General features: G+C 44.3%; 1 protein-coding gene across 1 annotated transcript in view; it reads right to left on the reverse strand.

Annotated features, from left to right (window-relative positions):
• The window catches only part of col27a1b (collagen, type XXVII, alpha 1b), a 53,119-nt gene that overhangs the window by 22,761 nt on the left and 10,730 nt on the right, over window positions 1-19,628 (reverse strand). Inside the window, exons 4-13 of the mRNA XM_028414473.1 lie at window positions 19,498-19,551; window positions 15,416-15,469; window positions 13,184-13,237; window positions 13,056-13,109; window positions 7,299-7,343; window positions 5,065-5,118; window positions 3,914-3,958; window positions 3,259-3,312; window positions 2,047-2,091; window positions 338-391 (exon numbers count right to left, since the gene is read on the reverse strand). Coding sequence (XP_028270274.1) covers window positions 338-391; window positions 2,047-2,091; window positions 3,259-3,312; window positions 3,914-3,958; window positions 5,065-5,118; window positions 7,299-7,343; window positions 13,056-13,109; window positions 13,184-13,237; window positions 15,416-15,469; window positions 19,498-19,551 — 513 coding nt within the window. The remainder of the gene's footprint in view (window positions 1-337; window positions 392-2,046; window positions 2,092-3,258; window positions 3,313-3,913; window positions 3,959-5,064; window positions 5,119-7,298; window positions 7,344-13,055; window positions 13,110-13,183; window positions 13,238-15,415; window positions 15,470-19,497; window positions 19,552-19,628) is intronic.

The raw sequence follows: 19,628 nt of genomic DNA on the forward strand, positions 1-19,628 counted from the left end.
CCAAATGGAACACCCCTGCCCTCGTCCCTCTTCTGGAGGGAGAGGAAATGAAGCCTGGAGGAGACTCTCAGAGGTCGGCCAATCACAATCTAGCCGTGACCCTGTCAATCATGAGCAGTGAAGGTCAAACTAAAGAAAGAGGAGTCAAACTGCTGATGCTGCCCTCTTATCTGTGTGGATTATGAGATGGAGACTGCAAAAACTCAGTCCTAAAAAAGCTCCTGCTATGAAACAATATGCAAGACAAGAAACTGTTCAAGTCATGAAGCGTGAAAAATGTCAGGTGTGATGTTTGGGACACTCAGGAATCTGCAGGAATCCAAATTCTTTCACTTACTGGGTTCCCATCAGGGCCAGGAGGTCCCCGCTCTGCAGGGTCACCAGGAAACCCCTGAGCAAACACAAACAAACAGGACAGGTCAAGTACTGAGCATCTTCATCACAGCCACACTGTCACACACTGTCCCATTATGATGCTGGATGTATTTAGACATCACATGATACACATGTCAGTGAAGTTATTACACCAAACACAGGGGATCGACAAAGTGTCCCCCAAAACAGAAGTTTGCAGCGTAAAGCCAAGCAAATCCCATCAAATGCGCTCCCAGCACTTTCATTCCTGGGAGACCGGCAGGAAATTCCACGGCTGAGTGTTTCCAAGCGACGAGTGTCTGTGTGTGCACGCGCTGGCAGCGAGCGTTCGGCGGCGAGCGAACCAAACCCCGAGGACTTTGCCTAAATGGCTGAATAAAGCTGCTTGGCCCAAGAACTGCTGACTGCTGCCTTTTTTCTGCACGGTGCTCGTAATTCCATTATAGAGGCAGAACAAGAGGCGTGATGCAGCCGCGAGGCCACACGCTCATCGTGTGCTTGTCAGCGCGCCAAGGTCAACATCCAAGCCCACCGCACACAACACTGGCCTATAGACAGCGGGTACTACAGGTCGGCTTATACATGGCGGCACGATAAGAAGGATCTGTCCTTCTGTGTGTGCAGAAAGTCATTCCATGAAAGCATGGACGACCTCAAAGAGATGGCAGCAAAAGGACCGCTTGTGTGGCAATAGCGGGCAAAAGTAATAAGCAATAATCGGTGCGACATGAAGCCAACAGGAAATGTGGAAAATTTGCTCTTTCTAAAAATGTCAATAAGTGACTCAGAGTGATCAGAAACACATGCACGTCTTTGTTTTCACTCCGACAACAACTCTCACTGTCCAAATGCAAATCAGATTCTCCTAGATTGAAACAAGTAAACAGAAACGTTTCCATCTGTGCAGCAGAAGATCGGATACATAGATGCCCTGTTGCCATTTTTATTAAAGTGGTTGAAGTCATGTGAAACATGACATTCCTATTTGATAAAACATGCAGTCTGTCTCTCTCTGCTGAGTCAGGACACAACTGAGCTCACCACAGGAGGAGGAGGAGGGCCTGGCTATTACAAACATATTTTACAACCTCAGCATATGTCACTGACCAATACTGCATAACAACATTAAAAAAAATCATGTACAACCAGCCTGAGTGTGGGAAAATGTCTGATTTACACCGGTGGTTATGTGCACTGCTTGTATTTTCCATGTCAGCCTGGAAGGATGGGAGATTTTTTTACTTCCAGGCGCCGATGACGGTAGACTTCCCCGCTCTGTGGGCAGAGACTCCAGAGGGCCAAACCCACAGCTGACGCATCAGATCATCATATTCTTCTAAGTCTCTGGAAGTGCTGTTTAACAAGCACGGCCCCCAATCAGCCAAGAACAAAAATTAATCATAAAGAAAGTCATTGAAAGGATCTGCTGACATATGGGTTATTATTTTTTAGGACGCATATGTCTCTCTGTGGCGAGCTCTACAATCCCCACCATCGCCGTGCCACATATTTAGGAGGACAACCAGGAGCAGCTTCACTGTGATATCTGTCAAATTAAATGTCATTTATTATGCTTTTAAGTAGATCTGCCCCACAGTAGATCACAAACATCACCTCTCTAAGGTTGCATTAAAAATGTTGTCTGAGAAGTATGTTGAGAGAAAACTTTACCGGCCTACCCATCTTGCCCTTCTTCCCATGAACGCCAGGAATTCCCTAGAAACATGAAAGAACAAGAAAGAGAGAGAGAGAAGGGGGAGAAATAGGCAGATTAAAGGGCATAAATTAGAAATTATTACAAAACTAAAAGGTTTCAAGCCGTGTGAAGTTGTGATGACTCCTAAACACACAAACAAAATACAAATCTGGAGGCACATGAAACAGAAAAACATCATCAGAGGTGCAAACATGTAAATACTGAGGTTCAATGTGGACCCTCGCCGTAGCTACCACCGAGTTACTGATGTTGATATTTTCAGTCAGACATTAGTAATCTACTTTGGATGATTGGAGGGATGAACTGCAGTCAAGTGACCCGTCATCTTTGAAAGCTTGGTCCAGCTTGCTAGCATGAGGGTTTTAGATGCACATCTATAGGGTATGTTACAGTATGGTTGCTCAGAGAGGAACTGTGATGCACCAAAGCGGTGGATAGATTACTGCTCCTGATGATATTAAAATAGAACTTTTCATGAATTAAAACTGTTTATATCTGATATTTGTTTGCACCAAGCTCATTTTTTTTTGGACATTTTGGAGCCATGACAGCTGTTCAAATGATTCAGACGGACGAATGTGTGGATTGGGACCTTTGACCACCAAATTGTGTTAAGCTTATCCTCGAGTCCAAATGAACATTTGTGCCAAATTAGTAGAAATTCCCTCACGGTGGACGGAATGGACCACCTGAGACATAATGTAACCCTCCTGGCCAAGTTATCAGTGTAACAGCGGTAAGCTTGAATTCCATGTCAGTCTAGAAACAACTGTTTCATCAAAGTCAATTATCTCCTGTCGCACAATTTCAGGTCAGACTCAGACTGACAGACACACACAGTGAGTGCCCAGAGCGATACAAAATAGTTGGCAATAAAATCTTCAGAAATTTCAGGTGCCTGGAGGTTTATGGAATATTTGCATTCTGTTAAAGCAGAGCAATCGTCTCCAGTCCCTCCAGGACAGTCAGCGGGTTTACGGTGTGCAGCTACACACTGTAAGGAAGCCTGCACTACTTTAGGTTTCCAATAGTTATTTGGTTGAAATTTGCCTCGAGTGTCTCATTACTTGAAGAATGAAATCCATTTCTATCTCATCATTTTAGCCCGTGGACAATCATAATGTAGCCCAGCAGGCGTTTACTCTGCAGCAGCCACTAATACTCACTCTCTCGCCATCAGGACCAGGAAAGCCAAAAAGTCCAGGGATGCCAATGTGACCCTGGAGAGATGAATAAAAGATGGGAGTGTGAGGGTGGGCGAGGGGTGAGGGAGGTGGGGACAGATAAGGCAGACGACATAGATGGAAAAGCACAGAGAGAAAAAAAAAACAGATTGGGGAGGAGAGCAGGAGACAATGAGACTGCTGAGCTTCAACAGCACACATCTAAAAATCTCTGTTAGTGTGATGTTACTGTGGCGATGAAGAGCCAAGCCTTGAGGCAAGTGTATATGCCCATGGACTGCATGGTGCTGGCTTCCACGATGTAGTCCAAGGGCACATACCCTCACATCAGGGATCTCTGAAGAACCTGCAGAAAAGTTCACATCTGAATATGTCACGGTCACACTCTGCAGCAAGGGGCCATCAGCTTTTATCATATCTGGCTAGCACCACCTAACGCTGACAAAAGCATCTGTCATCATCATCATCTCAGAGTTAACAAGAGGCGTTCATGACTCCGGCCTTTTTTATGTGCACACACACTCTGGTTCAGGGTCGTTCACTTAGCAGGCATGTCACCGTCCATTTATACAAGTCAGTGAGGAGAACACAAAAAAAAACATAAACATGAGCTGCACTGTTCCCAGCATCTACTCACCCTGACTCCTTTTGGACCCATTTTTCCTACAGGCCCGGGTAAACCCTGAATGCAACACATGACAAAACACATTTCTGTGGTTACAAACAGCTTCCATCAGGCTCTGCATACAGTATCAGTCTTTAAATTCTAATCATGGCTGCAGTGCAGCTGGATCCCTCATCAGTTTCCACCTAATTCAACGGCGCACAAAAATCTCTCCCCTGCAACCACAAAGATGGACTCTCAGCTCAGGAGAACTCCCCACAGCACGGTGACATAAACACATCAGTGATTCACAGCCCACAGATGGTAGGGGGTGCTAAAACCTAATCCATCACACACTGCTAAGTGTCTGTGGGGATCAGAGTCCTGACATAGTAAGTGTGCGAAAGCTTAGAGGCAAAGACGGAGACCCGTGCCTGAACTCTGCGTTATCTTAAACATTCAGGGGGAGAGAGTGAGCGAGCAGACGTCCAGCTGTTTTAATTTGTTAAGAGGAAACAGATTTTTAAATGCAGAGAAACAGTAATGCTCCCCGGCTTTGACTTCTTAAGTAGTTCCTAGAAGAAGTGGGGCGAGGAATGGACGCTCGCCGTTTAGAGGGACGGGGGAAGCTTATTTGTACCCGGAGAGCCAGGGCATTAGTCACACTTTTATTACCTTTTCTTTCTCCGGGGGTAGTGCTTACTATGGAAACCTTTCGACATTTTATTTCTTCACTTAGACCAAGGGCTGAAATTCCACCATAGGTGATGCTCAACACTTTAATCTGGAGGGAGGGGGGGCGGCTTTCATTCAAGCTGCTACAAACTTTTGATTTGGATCCACCAAATGAGGCAGTCTGAAGCTGCTGCGGACATGCCGGTGGCTCCGAGATGTTTCATTATTTACCAGCATTCAATATCTTTAAATTTAATCATTTCCTCGCTAGAGAAACATACGAAAATTTAATGTCCTCCTACAGCACCTGTAAAATTCATCATTCTGACAGTAAGTACTGGATAAAATCTGATTTATCAAAAAGGCCCAAATCACCCTATTTATATTAAAAAAAAACAGCTGGACTCACATTAAAGACAATATCTCAGCCTTCATTTACTGTTTTGTGTGTATTTGTGTGTGTGTGTGGCCCTGCCCAACCAGCACCGCAACACTTAGATTTACTGCACCTGCCTGCCAGGATAGCCTTTGGCCCCGGGGCTTCCATCATCTCCACGTTCACCCTGTGGAGACAAAGACCGCACAGGAGTCAGGATTAAGAGACTAAAGGGGAGGGAGTGAGAGAAAAAAAAACTCTTATTGTAGCTCTGCTGATTGCAGTACTAAGAAAGACAGTAATAAAAACTGAAAGGGAGCAGTGTATTTGAGCAGTAATGAGTAACAGTCCTATAGAGGAATTTAAATCTTCATAATAAAGAGCTTTTGTTCAGCGCAGGGTTGCCTGGAGGAGAGCGGCGCCACTACAGACACTGTCGTTCAATTAACCGGGCAGTAAGTGTTATTATAATGTGGTCAGCCACATGCCGCTGCTGAGATTACTGCGAGAGCAGTATGTTTATCCTCATCAATGCACAGTAAAATAATACGTGAGTCATTCCTTCCTTGCGGTGAGACCAAACCAAGAGAGAGGAGCGTTCAATTCTGCATGTACGGGAAGAGTTTAGTTAGTGAGGGCATGCAAGAAATGACAGCACAGTGTACCGAAAAACAAAGACACGCTTATTGTATGATGTTACGTTTCCACATTTGCAGTTTTATGGGTATTAATTAAGATGAAGATCAAAAGAGAAACAGTCATAGCTGCAGATGTTAGTGGGCCAGTTATTAGGAACCCCCTCCTGTAAAGCCAAATACAACAACCCTGTCATTACATCTGTAGTTATGAAGCATGTAATGGTCACACACACACTGATGTGAGTGTTAAGAAGAGGGCAGCGGTGCAGAGCAGGAGCGGAGCTAATGCTAACCAAGCTAGCCACTGCTAGTTAAATCAGGTGCATCCTCCGATAAAAAAACAGTGCTGATAAAACTGATGTGAATGAGCTGCTAAAAACAGCAGATGTGATTGGAAATCATTGATCATTGATCGGGCTGATGTTTGTTGGTCCTCAGTGGCCCTATTGCCGCCTGCCCTGTGTGGTATGGAACAGTTATTAGATTACATTAAACTCAGTGATTACATTCAAATCAATAGACCAGACCATTTCCCCACGGGGATTATTAAAAGTAATTCTTAATCTTAATCTTAATCTTAAAATACACTGCACTAACTACAAGCTTCTGTTGAAAACAATAATTAAGTGGACTTAAAGGAACAGAGTGCAGAGAAAGTAAAATACACCAAGTCAGGGAAATGCAATACATTCCATCACATTATAAAGCTTATTATCAAGCTAACAGGCACACGTAATCATGGCGCTAGGCATCCTATCAACAGCAGAGGGCAGTATTTCAAATATGCACTCAAGATCGGAAACATGTTCCACCAGATTAGCAGTCAGGCAGGAAGGTCTGATGAGGAGTAGCATCTTCATCGTCACGGTGTCATCATTTGAAAAATGAACTGTACTAACAAAAGCAACAGAAAACATGCTGAAGGCCAAAAGTAGCAGCTCAACAAAGCTGCATGTTATTCAGAAAATGGAGTCTTATCTCCAGAGAACAGCAGAAAAGCTTCTTCCCTGTGACGCGGCACATTCTTCGAGAGATATTAGACAGGATCTAGACTCAGGAAGGAGGGAAAGAAGGAGGAGGAGGAGGAGGAAGAGGAATGACCTCGAGTGTTCAAACTATTTAGCCCACTTGTACATCTGCCAAAATTTTCTCGCCATTTTCCCGCCAATGACCTGATGCCTGTTTCCTAACGTCCCTGTGTGTCACAGTGTTAACGCTGCCGCTCTGTCATTCTCTGCCTTCCTCCTGTTTTGTAACTATAAATGGAAAGACGTGCCGCAGACTTATGGGAGGACTCCATTCGATAAGTAAACACATACAGCTGACACACATACACTGAAGCCACCAGGCAGAGCGGCAGAATGCAGCATAATGTTAAAGCCAAACAGGCAATCAATCAAACTGTTTTAGGGTCAATAAGCCAACAGTGATCATGATACAGTGAGGACGAAAGTGAAATCTAAAAAAAAACAAATAAGAATTAAATCAATAAAAATGTGACAAAAAGAAAAAAATACATCCAGAAACATTACAAACAGATACACAGGAACAACAATAACAATAGAGACAATAGATCAATGCAATAGAAAATCTGTAGGAAGTAAATCTGGGGTCAGACAGACAGCTCCCTAATGGCACCACATGACGGACAACAATCTAAAGTGCCTGAAGCACAGCATGGCAACATCAACTGTTGCCATGCCGACAAGATAAAAAAAAAAGTACTCACAGGTTCACCTGGGAGTCCAGCAGGACCGGAATGACCTTTCTGTCCCTGTGGATGCAAAAGACAACAAGCAGTTATGGAGGTTTAAAAGTCCGACAGTGAAACTACAGCAGGAGTCTCAGTGAAAACACTCCGGCTCTTCTCATTGACATTCCAGTCACCACACCACGAGGAAGTACAATGCTAACTGATGAGCTCCAGAGAAGGAGATTATGTCGGCCATGGGTGGAAAATATTTAATGGTCAATGGTCAAATTCAATAAAACATTTTTTTGTTGTTAGAGGGTTTATCACCTTCTGTTCGAGAGCATCTGCAGGACATGAAATTATGCTGAAGGATTTTTTCCAGTTGCCTCAGAGAGACTCGGTTTCCTTATAAAAAAAAGTTCAATAAAATAACTTAATAAAAACCCTGGAAGGCTCAGTTTAAAAGGCTCCACAGCAAAGGCAATAGCTGTGAAACTATAGAGCACTTATCAGCAGCACTGGATGGTTAACCCTGAACAAAGCTTCATTATGATTTCTACACATTTTGTATTTGTCTCTGCAGCACAGCTACACGTCTCCACCACGACAACATGACTCTGGACCATCTTGAATTAATTACTGCAGCACAGCGATTAGGCAGCAACACATGAAGCCCCAAAGGGTGATTAATGGTCACCTTCATGCCCTGTGATTTCTAATGAGCAGGCCAGCTGGTTACAACATGTATTCATCTTTTTACCATCAGGACCTATAGAGGAGCAGGTAGAGTCATGAGGCCCTGGAGTCTATCCTCTCAAATGTTAAGGCATCAGCCAGCAACAGGTAAACCACACAGGCCGAAAGGTGGATCCCAAAAACGACATCACGAGTCGCCACACTTAAACGGTTGATGTAACGGGGGGTTAAATGTTAATTAATGCAGAGATAGCTGCTTAACACAGAAGATGTTAGCATAGCTTAGCACTTCTGCTGACCTTTTCTAACCACCTCAGGTCCATATGTAAAGGACATGTAATTGGCTGTATACAGAGATGGATGACACAGTCCTGCCTCCAGTGAGGCCAAAATATATCACCAGACGCCATCTTGGAACCTGCAGGGTAAAGGTCAAGGGGTGGAGCCACCTCATGCACTCATGCACTTTCCTGTCAAGTCAGCAGCTTCTCTGCCCTGCTGGATACTGACTGTGATGTTCCTTCCTCCTTCTTCTTTTTTTAAGCCAACAATAAATAATTTATATGTGATAAAAGCAAGTCATAACCCATCACTGGGAAAAAATATTTGCGGAATACGTTTTAGTATTGATGGAGGAGGCGAGGTTTATGACTTATTTACTGCAGCCAACCACCAGGGGGCAGTTCAGCTGTTATGGCATCAGTCTTTCTACAGAGTGTGGGACGTGTTCAGTCTGCTGGAGTCTGTGTGAACATGGTTCATGACAGTAAGTTCTGTGGTGGTTAAGATCAAGAAAGGTTTGTAAACCCTTGAAACCTAGAATAAATAGGGTTAAAACATGACAAAGAAAAACGCAACAGCGAGCTCACAAAGAATCACATGGTAACTTCGAAGCAGCTCTCATTTTCAGTTATGTTCATGTTTTGTGGTCAGAAAAGACCAAACTAACTGTTTGGAGGAAGGAACACCCTGCATTCCAGCAGAACTAACCTGAAGCATGGTGGTGGTAGTATCATGGCTCGGGCCCGTTTTGCATCATTTGGACTAAAATGGAATATTTCTGAGTTATAAGAGGGAATTCTAAGGAGAACTCTCTCTCACTCACTCACTCACACACACACGTCTTTGTATTTTTGGGTCATATTTATGCAGAAATATTGGAAGTACGACCTGCTGCAGTGTTTCTCTTTTATTTCAAAGTCAGAAACAATCATTGCAAACTGCAGTCAGGTGGAGTCTGTATCGGCCTGCTTCACAGCAGTATTTAAGCTCTCTGCTGCTTACGATCAATAAAACATCACAAGCAGAGAATTTCAAAACAGGAATATTCTATAGATTGTGTGTCACACGGCTGATGCTTTGCAGTAATGGAGCCTGACACTCTCACAGTGTCCTGGGATTCTCTGGGCTCTAGATTAGAATTTGAAATGATCTGTGGGTTTGGAAAGACTGCACCAGTTAATATTGATGGACCCGTGGCCGGGCCGACTTTGCGAGAGGGGGGTTGGGGGGACGGGCCAAGGGAGACTGACAGGCCTGCTCAGTAGAATCTTGCTGACAGGCTGACATCTCTCATTGAAGCCAATATCAGTCCAGCATCAACTTCACTGAGAAAAGCGCGTCAATAACAAACGTCGTGAAAAATACGACACAATCATCCCACAGCTACCAACCAATCCGCTGAGAGCCCTGGCTGTGACCTCATTATAAACGTGTGCGTTTGTAGGCAGGGCTGCTCATCTCCTGCGGCCCTTGGAGCTGGCTCTTGAGTGCCATAAGTCCTCACAACAAACACACATCTCCTGCAGTTTTGTGGATGCAGACTGAGGCCCAGATGTCTGCCCATTAGTCCTCTGTAATTGTCTAAAACACCGGTTCTGTCAAATGTCTGATTATTTGTCTCTTTATCTGCAGACACACTGCGTGCTGGAAACATTGAAAACACAGCAGATGAGTCGCCCGCAGGAGCCACAGCCACAAATGGACAAAAGAATGTGTCTGTGCCTTCCAGCGCAGCTGATACAGCTGAGTACAGTAAAAAAAATATGGAAAAGATGTGTGTGAGAGAAAAAAAGCTGGACGTCTTTCATAGTTCTTTAAATCTATTGTGTGACACAAAGATGGCAAAGCATCACATTTTCCATTGGCTCTCCCTCTGCGTGAAGAGCAAACAGTTTTAATTAACTTGCAGCAGATCAACCCTGCAGCTACGGCGCGAGCGGCGGTGTCTCCCCGGCTTAACGAACACACTTCACCTGGCAGAGAAAAAAAATGCATTGTTTTTTTCTCCCAGAGATTTTTTATTATGAAACAAAAACTTCCTCCAAAGTAGACTCAGCAAATAAAGAATGTCATTATATAAAAGCCAAGAAGCAGGAAGGGGGGGAAAAATCCTGAGGACTGCACACCTAATAAAAGTTTGAGTGTTACACCAGTGTACCATGAGGGAGGCTGGCCGTGTACGAGGCACACTGGTCCAGGATTGGTAATACTCTCCACAGTGTGTCAGGTTTGACACACACACACACACAGAGACATAAGTCCCTTCTTACTTTACAGTGCAGACCGCTGACTGACTCCCAGACAACCTTCCCATTACATCCTTACACGTTTCCCACAGCGAGGAAGGCTTTGTCTGGCAGCAGGCCAGCGCCGGAGCAGCAAAAAAAAAAAGATTGATGGAGCTGCAGCGGGTCACCGTTTCACCGTCTGGGTTTGAACCTCAAGCATCATTCAGCAGGTGATGGAACTTCACTGTAATCTGGACACAAATGTGTGCTGTAAAATCTGGCTTCTAAAACTGGAAGAGCGTCCAGAACAGCTGCAAGCAATGAGGTGCCTGGTGGCTCGGAGCAGAGCCACGCTGATTGCCTTGTTTTTATTAGCTGGATACGGACTTCATTTTTATACTTATGTATGGCTGTCAGCAGTTACTTGTTCTGAAGCAACGTGAGAACCGGAATCCCACCTGAACCGATCGGATGAACAAGAAGAAAAGATCCGTTAGGAACATTTAACCTCTGCTGGGGTGCTGATCCACCATTACCACAAGAATATGAGCTTTTTTTTCCCATGACTCCATGTTCCATGACTCACATGACAAAAAGAAGAAGTCTTTTTTTAAGTCCTCCCCTCCTCTGCAGTGAACGCAGCAACACCAGATGGTTTTTCACAGTCAGCCCTGTCCCATTGCATAACAAACTGCCGGAACTCCCGCCAAGGCATTATTGCACTCATACAGAACTATTCTGTCCCCACTGAGGACGGAGTCAGTGTGAGAAGCTGCTTACCAAGCTTTTTTTTTTTTGCTATCCTGCAACAATGGCGCTTTAATTAACATCTATACTCTGACCTCACTCTGACCTTTCTGATACGCAGTTTTTTCTCACTCCATTAAAATAGTGATTTAATCCGCCTAAATGTTCCACCCCAATGAGCATCTAATATATGACATATAGTATATACCCATACATCCTGAGGGATAATGGAAGATATGCTACCTATAAGGTGACATATTGGTATGAAGCCCACAGTTATATTATGAACAACATGATGTTTTTATCATATGTTGCAACAATATATTTAAGTAAAGGAGTTAAAAGCTGGCAGGTTTAAGTCATGGCCACACCCTCTTTGTGTCATTGTTAGGAGCCACAGATATTATATTTTTGCTTTAATGACAATCTGGTGATATTTTATTTAACAAAATCTAGTTTGATCTAATCCAGGAAGAGGCGTAAAAGACAGCATGGCGATGTGCAGCTTTGTGGTCTCTACATGCACAGACACATACATATTTAATACATGAACTTGTTCCAGTTTTTAAAAGAGTTTATATATTATATATTATGCATGAATACATTTTACTTTGTATGTCTATATATTTGATATAACTGGACCTCTAATATATGTACACATACTGCATATTTCTGTGGAGTTTAAAGGCTGTTACTGAACCTTTGTTGCTTGTTCAGAACATACAGAGAGTGAGAAATCTGAATACTATTATTAAATATAAAGAAACGGAAACATAATGGAACTCCTCAGGTTCTTCATATGGATGGGTTAATAAAAGTGAGGGCTTAACTCTTAGCTGCTCTTCAGTGAGATGCACAAAGAAAGAGTTATGGGAATGAAAACTTTTGGATGCTGCCATCAAGCCAGACAAGTTCATCTCCATTCATTCACCACAACATAACTGTGGTTAAAAAGTTGCCACAGAAAAAAAAGTGTGATATTACATGTAACTTATTGTGCATGCTTTTATTTTATTTTATTTCGTGGAACTTGTCGGGGATCTACTGAACATAGGTGTTTGATGAACAGCAAAATATTAAATACATAACATATTTAAAAATGCAAAAATCAGTCGTGTAAAGCTACATTTAACAAGCTAAATGTAACAACTGAAGGAAATCCCAGCGGGCACTAACCCACTGGAGACGTGTAATTACTGCGAGGGGCTTGGGAAAAGGCCAAGGATAAAATGCACAAGGCCACGGAGTGAAGAAGAAGAAGAAAAAACACTCTGCAAACCATCACTCTCTGTCAGCACAGCCCAGCGCTGCAGTGTGTGCACAGAAAGTCAAATAATGCAGATGATGAGCAGGACCAGATCCCAGCAGTAACCCACATTCATAGCTCGTCCTACTTATTTAGAGGAGCCGCCTCTCCAGAGAGTGACTGGATGACATAACTTCTGGAGACGGCTCGTAAAACTTCTCACCCAGCGATCTGCCTTTTCCCCCCTCAACCGCCTTCATCATACTGTGATGATGTAACAGGCCTGATATTCAAACCTTTAATACTTCAACCACACCAGAGCGAGAGCCAGAGGCCAGGTGCGCTCTCTGTGACGCCTGCATTATGTTAGGCCGCTTTCCAAACGTCCATGTTTGGCTCGACTCTCTAAACACGGAAATTTGACAGATGCGAGTTAAGAGGGGGCAGAGGTTGAGTGTACATTTGATACACACATTTCTTTATGTGTCTAAAAACGTATAAAGAACACACACACACACACACACACACACACACACTGAGCCAGTAAACTGTGACAGCTGGAGGATTTACACACAAACAAACTGGTTTTTTTACCTTCCGTCCTGGCTGGCCGGGCAGTCCGAGGAGGCCGATGACACCGCGCTCCCCCTAAAAAGAGCACGAATAAGGTCACATTCCACATATTCACATGCCTGCTATAATCAGGATGATAATGTGCGTACTTTCTGTCCTTTCGGGGCTTGGCCGGGTGACAGTCCAGGATCTCCTTTATGTCCCTAGAACATAAACAAACAGAGAGGATGCAGTTTTCTCTGCTGCAGATGTGTTCTACTGTGCACCAGTCCTCACTGCATATTTCCAGCATTCCACTTCAGGAGGCACAGGCGCAGCTCACAGTGCATTTACACTATCTAAGAGAGTAATGAGCTCATCCTGCTTATTTGGCGAGCGTGGATGTTGTATTTACACAAACGTGCGGCTCCATTTATGCCCTCCTGTGACTCCCACTGAGCCGGCGAGAAGCTGTGGAGGGAGCGACCGCGTACATTCTTCTGCCTTTTGAGGCAGTGGGAATCCTGTCAGCAGATTTTGGGTCAGCCTTCAGTGTCCAGTTTGAAAGAGCTGCCTGGCACAATTACGGCTGGGTGTTAAGAGGTCGAAGAGGAATAAATCATTTCCCGTGTTAGTGCTTATCATAAAAAGAAACAAGAACAGGAATCTAACAGGACTGGATTGCTGGGAAAACTGTTATCAGGTTTGGATTAATTGAAGTTTGGAGTGAAATAAATCATCATGGAAGCCATTTTTTTCCTCCACATCTCTTCCTCTGACACCCTAACAGTGGAAAGATGTGCAGAGATGCGTTTTATTTGACCTGGTGAACACAAAACCTAAGGTTTTCCTAAGAAGTAAAAGAGTCATTTTTTTAAGTCATCTCATTTTAAAATCTAATAGTAGACTAAGAACAGGTAATATGACATGACATGACATCAAGATAAGGTAACAAAATGCAGCTATAGTCCGACCAGACAGTCTGCTGTTCCGAGTTTTGCACAGGTTTTCTCTCCAGCTAACACATATGTACAAAATAAGAGCTTTTATTCCCTGGTTGAAGCCTGGGCCAAAGCATGGTATCAATTATGTTTCTTCAGTGTTCGAAGACGGTGTGTGTGTGTGTGTGTGTGTGTGGAAAATGCTGAAATCCAACGCATTCAACTAGATTAAGTCCAGGCCTGAAATACGAGCAGTTTTCCATTCTATTCCAGCACAGAGAGACCCCGCTAGTAATAACGCGCTGACGTACTGTTGAGCTCAGCAACCCTCTGTGTTCGGCGATTGAGATCAGCTGGAACACAGACTGATGTCAAGTACATGCAAATTTGTGAGACAGGAAAAGTTAATACTGCTGAGGGCAGACAAATGGCTTTTTAAGAGGGAGGAAGAAGCCAAGAGGATCTGAAGGCAGACATGCAAACTGAGTGAAATCACAAACAAACGCTGGACCGCGAAGAAAGAAGAAAGACACTCACTCTTCAAACTTCGTTTGTTTAAGTATCCTCAGACAGAACTGAATTGTGTTCCCTCAGTTTTTAATTGCCTGCCTCGCCTTAAGTGTTCCCACCTGTGTCTTGTTATCCTTCCCCTTTGTCTTTGTCAGTTTGTCCAAGCAAAAAACTGAAGTTAAAGGTAGGGTAGGAGATTTCATTCTGATGCACTTTTTGTTAAATTAGTGTAACTTCTCTTTACAATCCGATAGCAACCGATTAGTTCGGCAGTTTCACATTAAAACGAAGAATATGAATCATCTGTGGAAGCTATAAAACCCTAAAAACATCAGCCAATCCTCCGGGTGGACCCTGCGCGGAGTATTGGCTGGTTGTCACTCTCTTCCTGCTCTGCGTGCACCAGAGAGGCACGTGCATGATGGCCGAAGTCACACACCGCAGCTCGGTTCTCCTCAACCTCAACCTTATATTCACACATAACTTCATTTGACTACTGTAAAGGAATATGAACAATGTTTATTTCAGCTTCTCCGTGCATTGTGCTGCCATCTCTGCCTCAGTAAACACCAATTTATGCCAAATTATCAGACCTGTCTGCTGTTACTTGACCACTTTCTGCAGTGGACGGGGGTCAGAACAGGCTCTCGGACTGATCTGCAGGCTGTGATGCACTGTGTGTTTTCCATCCGTCCATCACAGCACACAGAATTATGGATTTTAAACTTAAGTAGACAGTAGCCTGGTGACCTGCAGTTCTGAAGATGCTCTGTCATCTATACCCCCAACCTACTATGACCCTTGTCAGAGTCACTTCACACATACCTGATCCCATCCATTGATCAGTTTTTATACATTTTCTAAAATAAGTCAGGATTAAATGATAATCCAGAGTAAAATTATAGTTGTCCCTATGTGAGATCTGCCTGGGAAAAAAACTAGAAGCTGTACCTTCACTCCAGGAGGTCCAGGGCGACCAGGATTTCCATGAGGCCCGGGAGGACCCTGAAAACAGAGACCCACATGATTAGGGAGACACAGAGTAAAGGGTATCATGGGGGTCATTAAGCAGAGCTGCATTTCAGCAGCTAAAGAGGAGGGGGGGGCATGCTGTATGTGAGGTATTCACACATGTTGTCTGTGTGTTATGGGACGGGTCAGCGGTGCCCCCCGAGGTCCCTCAGTGTTTGTGAGACACACAGCGCCTGCCTGCCTGTCTATGCTGTGACATGTGGATGTGATTTTCCTCATCCTTTCTCTTGCTTTCACTGGGCTCCTACAAAGTGAAGGCCACTCATCCGTCACTCAGTCGCTTTGTGCCCCCAGACGCTCGGTGTCTGTGATGTAAAGCGTGCTTCAGTGTAATACATTGAGCTATCTGTGCCAAATATTTTATCAAAATGGACCATCTCCTGAGAGCAGGGCCAGGTGGAAGACGCACAGGAGCGGAGAACCAGGAGGCAAAACCCAATTTTTTAGGCTAAACGGGGCCGTAAATTCAAGCAGTCTGCAAAGAAGGATTGTTTGGAAAATGAAAGCCTCAGCTTCCCGAGGGACCCACGTGAAAAGTCCGTACTTGTGTGGAGGATGGAAAATCTTCCCCAGCACAAACCGAAACATGTTCAGACGGCCCGAACAGGAAGCTACTGTATCTTCTGCTCGTTCTTTGACGGTTCAGAGAACCTCTTCCCTGCATATACTGGAGGTGAAAGCTTGGGATCGGATTACTCTGAGTATAACAGACAGGGGCCAAGAGGTGTAAGTGTACAGCTGGGTGATCCAGCCGGTCTCTGTCTCTGTTATTTATCTGTACTCCATTATCACACTGTGGAAAAGAGTTCCTCTCCCCTCCCCTCAAACCGACCAGACCTCTACACTCACGGCTGGACATATGGAGACATTTAACAGAAGCTCATCTACAGATTTCCTCCTCCTTCTCTATTCAGACCATTCTCCACTCTCTCTCTGTCTCTCTCAATATTAAAATGTATGGAAGTCATTATCTCATGATAGGAATCAAAAGGAGGAAGAGAGGCGGAGAAATAAGGAGATCAGGACAGACTATTACAAATCACATTCTTGCAGTACATAAGGTGATGAGGTGGGCGGGTGATGTCCCAGTGGGGGCGGGAATAATGGGGAGAACGGCTCACTTCATCCATCCATCTCCATGTGGGTGAGAGTAAAGACACATTTACCTAATTGCTGAAAAAAGCTTCTGACAAATAACCATTCAGAGACCAGCAGCGTATAAACACACACACACCTAAGGCCTGCACATGAAGGGCACCTGTGTGCCAGAACTGCTCACAGTTCTGCAGGTTTACGATGAGGGCCAACGACTTTTACAGGTGTGACGTGTGGAGTGCTACTGTTTTTATAGGCTATTAACCCCGAACAGACCTGCTAACACCTTCGCTAGAGTGAACCGGCAGAAACACTGTAGTCTGACGCCCGTGTGAGGGTTGGTGCCACGGACTGTATGTAAGGATGGAAAAGCTCAGCGCCTGACTCCACGTAAACATTGGCTAGTTCAGGTAGTGACAGGCTGCATAAATTTGAAGGTTTACCCAGATAAGCATCTTCTAGCACCACTCAGTATCTCTCCAAATTCCGGCTAAAAGGTTAGAAATGTTAAAACTGACTGAAATATCATCATCATAACCATACAGTGGCTTCCTTATACACTACATTTTTGAGAGTTTAACATCCTTCAGGCAGCCTCAAGCTCAAGTCTGCACGACTTTGAGTATTATTACATTTTAAACAGGTGAGTTATATCACAATGAACTGGTCATAAATGGAAAAATGTACCTATAAAACCCTAAATGCAGGCTGTAAACATATTTAGTAACGTTCGACATTCTAACAGGGTGGAGACTGACTCACTGTTGGATTTTAAAACAAAGCAGCTGGAGATATAACAAGCATCACCTCCTCTGCCCCAGTGGCAGGCAGATGCAGAGCACGTTGAAAGCAGCTTTAATTTGATATTGGTTACAGCATCAATATCCATATTTTTTAGTAAGACATGGAAAAGGCAACAACTCCAGAGGCTGACATGTGCTCAGTGTCACTTAAACCCAACTCTAAATGTGCTCTTTGTTAACCTAAGTACACACAATAATGTCTGCATAACCAGTAACGACAGAGCAAAATGTAATAAAGTGTTGTAATAAAGCTGATTACTCAGCCTGCACATGTGGTTCGTTTCAGACGTTTTGAAACCTCCATAAATTAGCCGAGTTTTCTGCACCAATCAGCCGGTGGCAAAACTGAACAGGTCCCCGCAGACTCATTATCTCACATCATGTTGTGTCAACCGTTCTTAAAGCAATAATGCGAATGTTTTCACAATTCTCAGAGACCCGGCGTCACATTCTGACGGCGCCCTGGCAGGTCTCTCTCTCTCTCTCTCTCTCTGTTTCTCTGCACAAAGCCCCTCTTTGATCCGCTTTCAAGCCTCCCCCCCCTTCAGCGCTCTGCTGGGCTTACGGCTGCGTCGGCGAACGTGGACGCTCTCACGTGTCAGAGGTGCTGCTGCAGTGTAAGCAGCAGCGAGACTGTCTGCTCAGTCAGACATGACACCTCGCTGTCAGAGAGGTAAAGCCTGGACCGCTCCAAGTTTTTGTGATGAGTGAGAGCGCATGCATGTTTCCAGACAAGCTGGGCTGTTTCATGGTGTTTCTCCATGCAACCAAACAGGGTGTGAAATGTGAGGGTCACCCACAGGAGATTGGAAATGCACACTAAGAATTAATTCATCATGATGTCGACATTTCCAGAGGACCTTTAACTTCACACAACTTCTCTCTTTCAGCCCCACATCCTTAAAAATTACACAAAATGTATATAACACATGTAAATTAAGCTGTGTCAAGCTGTAATTTTAAGACGCCTACCTCTGAAAGTCACTTATTTCAACATCAAGTCAACAAGTTTGTGGCTTTTTCGACAACAAATTAGGGCAAACACTGTTTAAACGAGCTGCAAATAAAGTGAACGTCACGTTTAATCCAGACGTTTGTTCAGACTTTGTCCGCTCGCGAGCTTTCTGCAGGTCATGTGTGGAGCTGTGAGTTTTTTTCCATCTAATCATGTGAACTCTCCAGGAAAAATGATGACGGTAAAAAAAACCTCAAGTGCAGCCCTCACATTCTGTCAGAGTCAGTGTGGCCTGCAGTCGGGTCTCAAGAGTTTGATGATGAATGAACTCTACAGAGGGTTTGGTGTACCACTGGATAGAGCTACTGAGCTCCAGACGGGGTCTTAAATGCCTTTAATAAGATGGGGACAAAGCCCTCTTTCTTCCTTGTTTAAAGAGATTGGGTTCCCACAACCCACCCCTGAGGCCCGACTGCAGGGCGCAGTCTCACGGGCTGCAGCAGGTAGCTCACACACACACACACACACACACTCCTCGGTAGCACAAGTGCTCTGCAGGAATTCTGCAAAAGAGCTTGGGTTGGGGGGGTGCACGAAGCAGAAATCAGAATAACAAACTGAACCTTTGGGACACATCAGCAGCCCCGGCGTTATCTCGCTCCTCTGAAAACATGAGCTTAAAACAACATCTGCACCTCTCTCTATGGTTCCATAAGTTGTGCAGCCTCCAAATGAGGACTCCTGTACTTGAAGGCAAATATAATAACACAGGACCCGTGCCTAATTTAGGTACCAGCACGGTTTATATAGGAAATATAAAGTACTTGTACTGGAAATGTACACACTCAGAAGTTACCTCCATGTCTATCTAATACCAACCTTATGTGTTCTATTAATTTTAAACAGGCAACCCACAGATTTGATTACAGCTGTTTGCTCTCTGGATTTACAAATGGACCTTTGCAGAGCAGAAGCACAGCTTGATCAAATCCAGAGCCAGAGAAACTGTCTGGATCCCCATAATCCAAATATGTCACTGATCAAACAGGTCTTCTATATCAGTGCACAGCACCCCAGGATTACGGCGTCACAGACATGTAAATAAAAAAAACATGTCTTCAGTTAGACGAGAGTGGGGGCGTGCTCACCCGTGGACCCCTCTTGCCCGGCTTTCCTGGCAACCCTGGAAGTCCTGGAAGGCCCTAAAAGAAAAAAAGAAAAAAAGATAAAAGACGTGAGGGGCAGGGAGAAGCAGGCCTATAAATACAGAAGTAGAAGA

Source organism: Parambassis ranga, chromosome 9, assembly GCF_900634625.1.
Source record: "Parambassis ranga chromosome 9, fParRan2.1, whole genome shotgun sequence".
Taxonomy (NCBI): domain Eukaryota; kingdom Metazoa; phylum Chordata; class Actinopteri; family Ambassidae; genus Parambassis; species Parambassis ranga.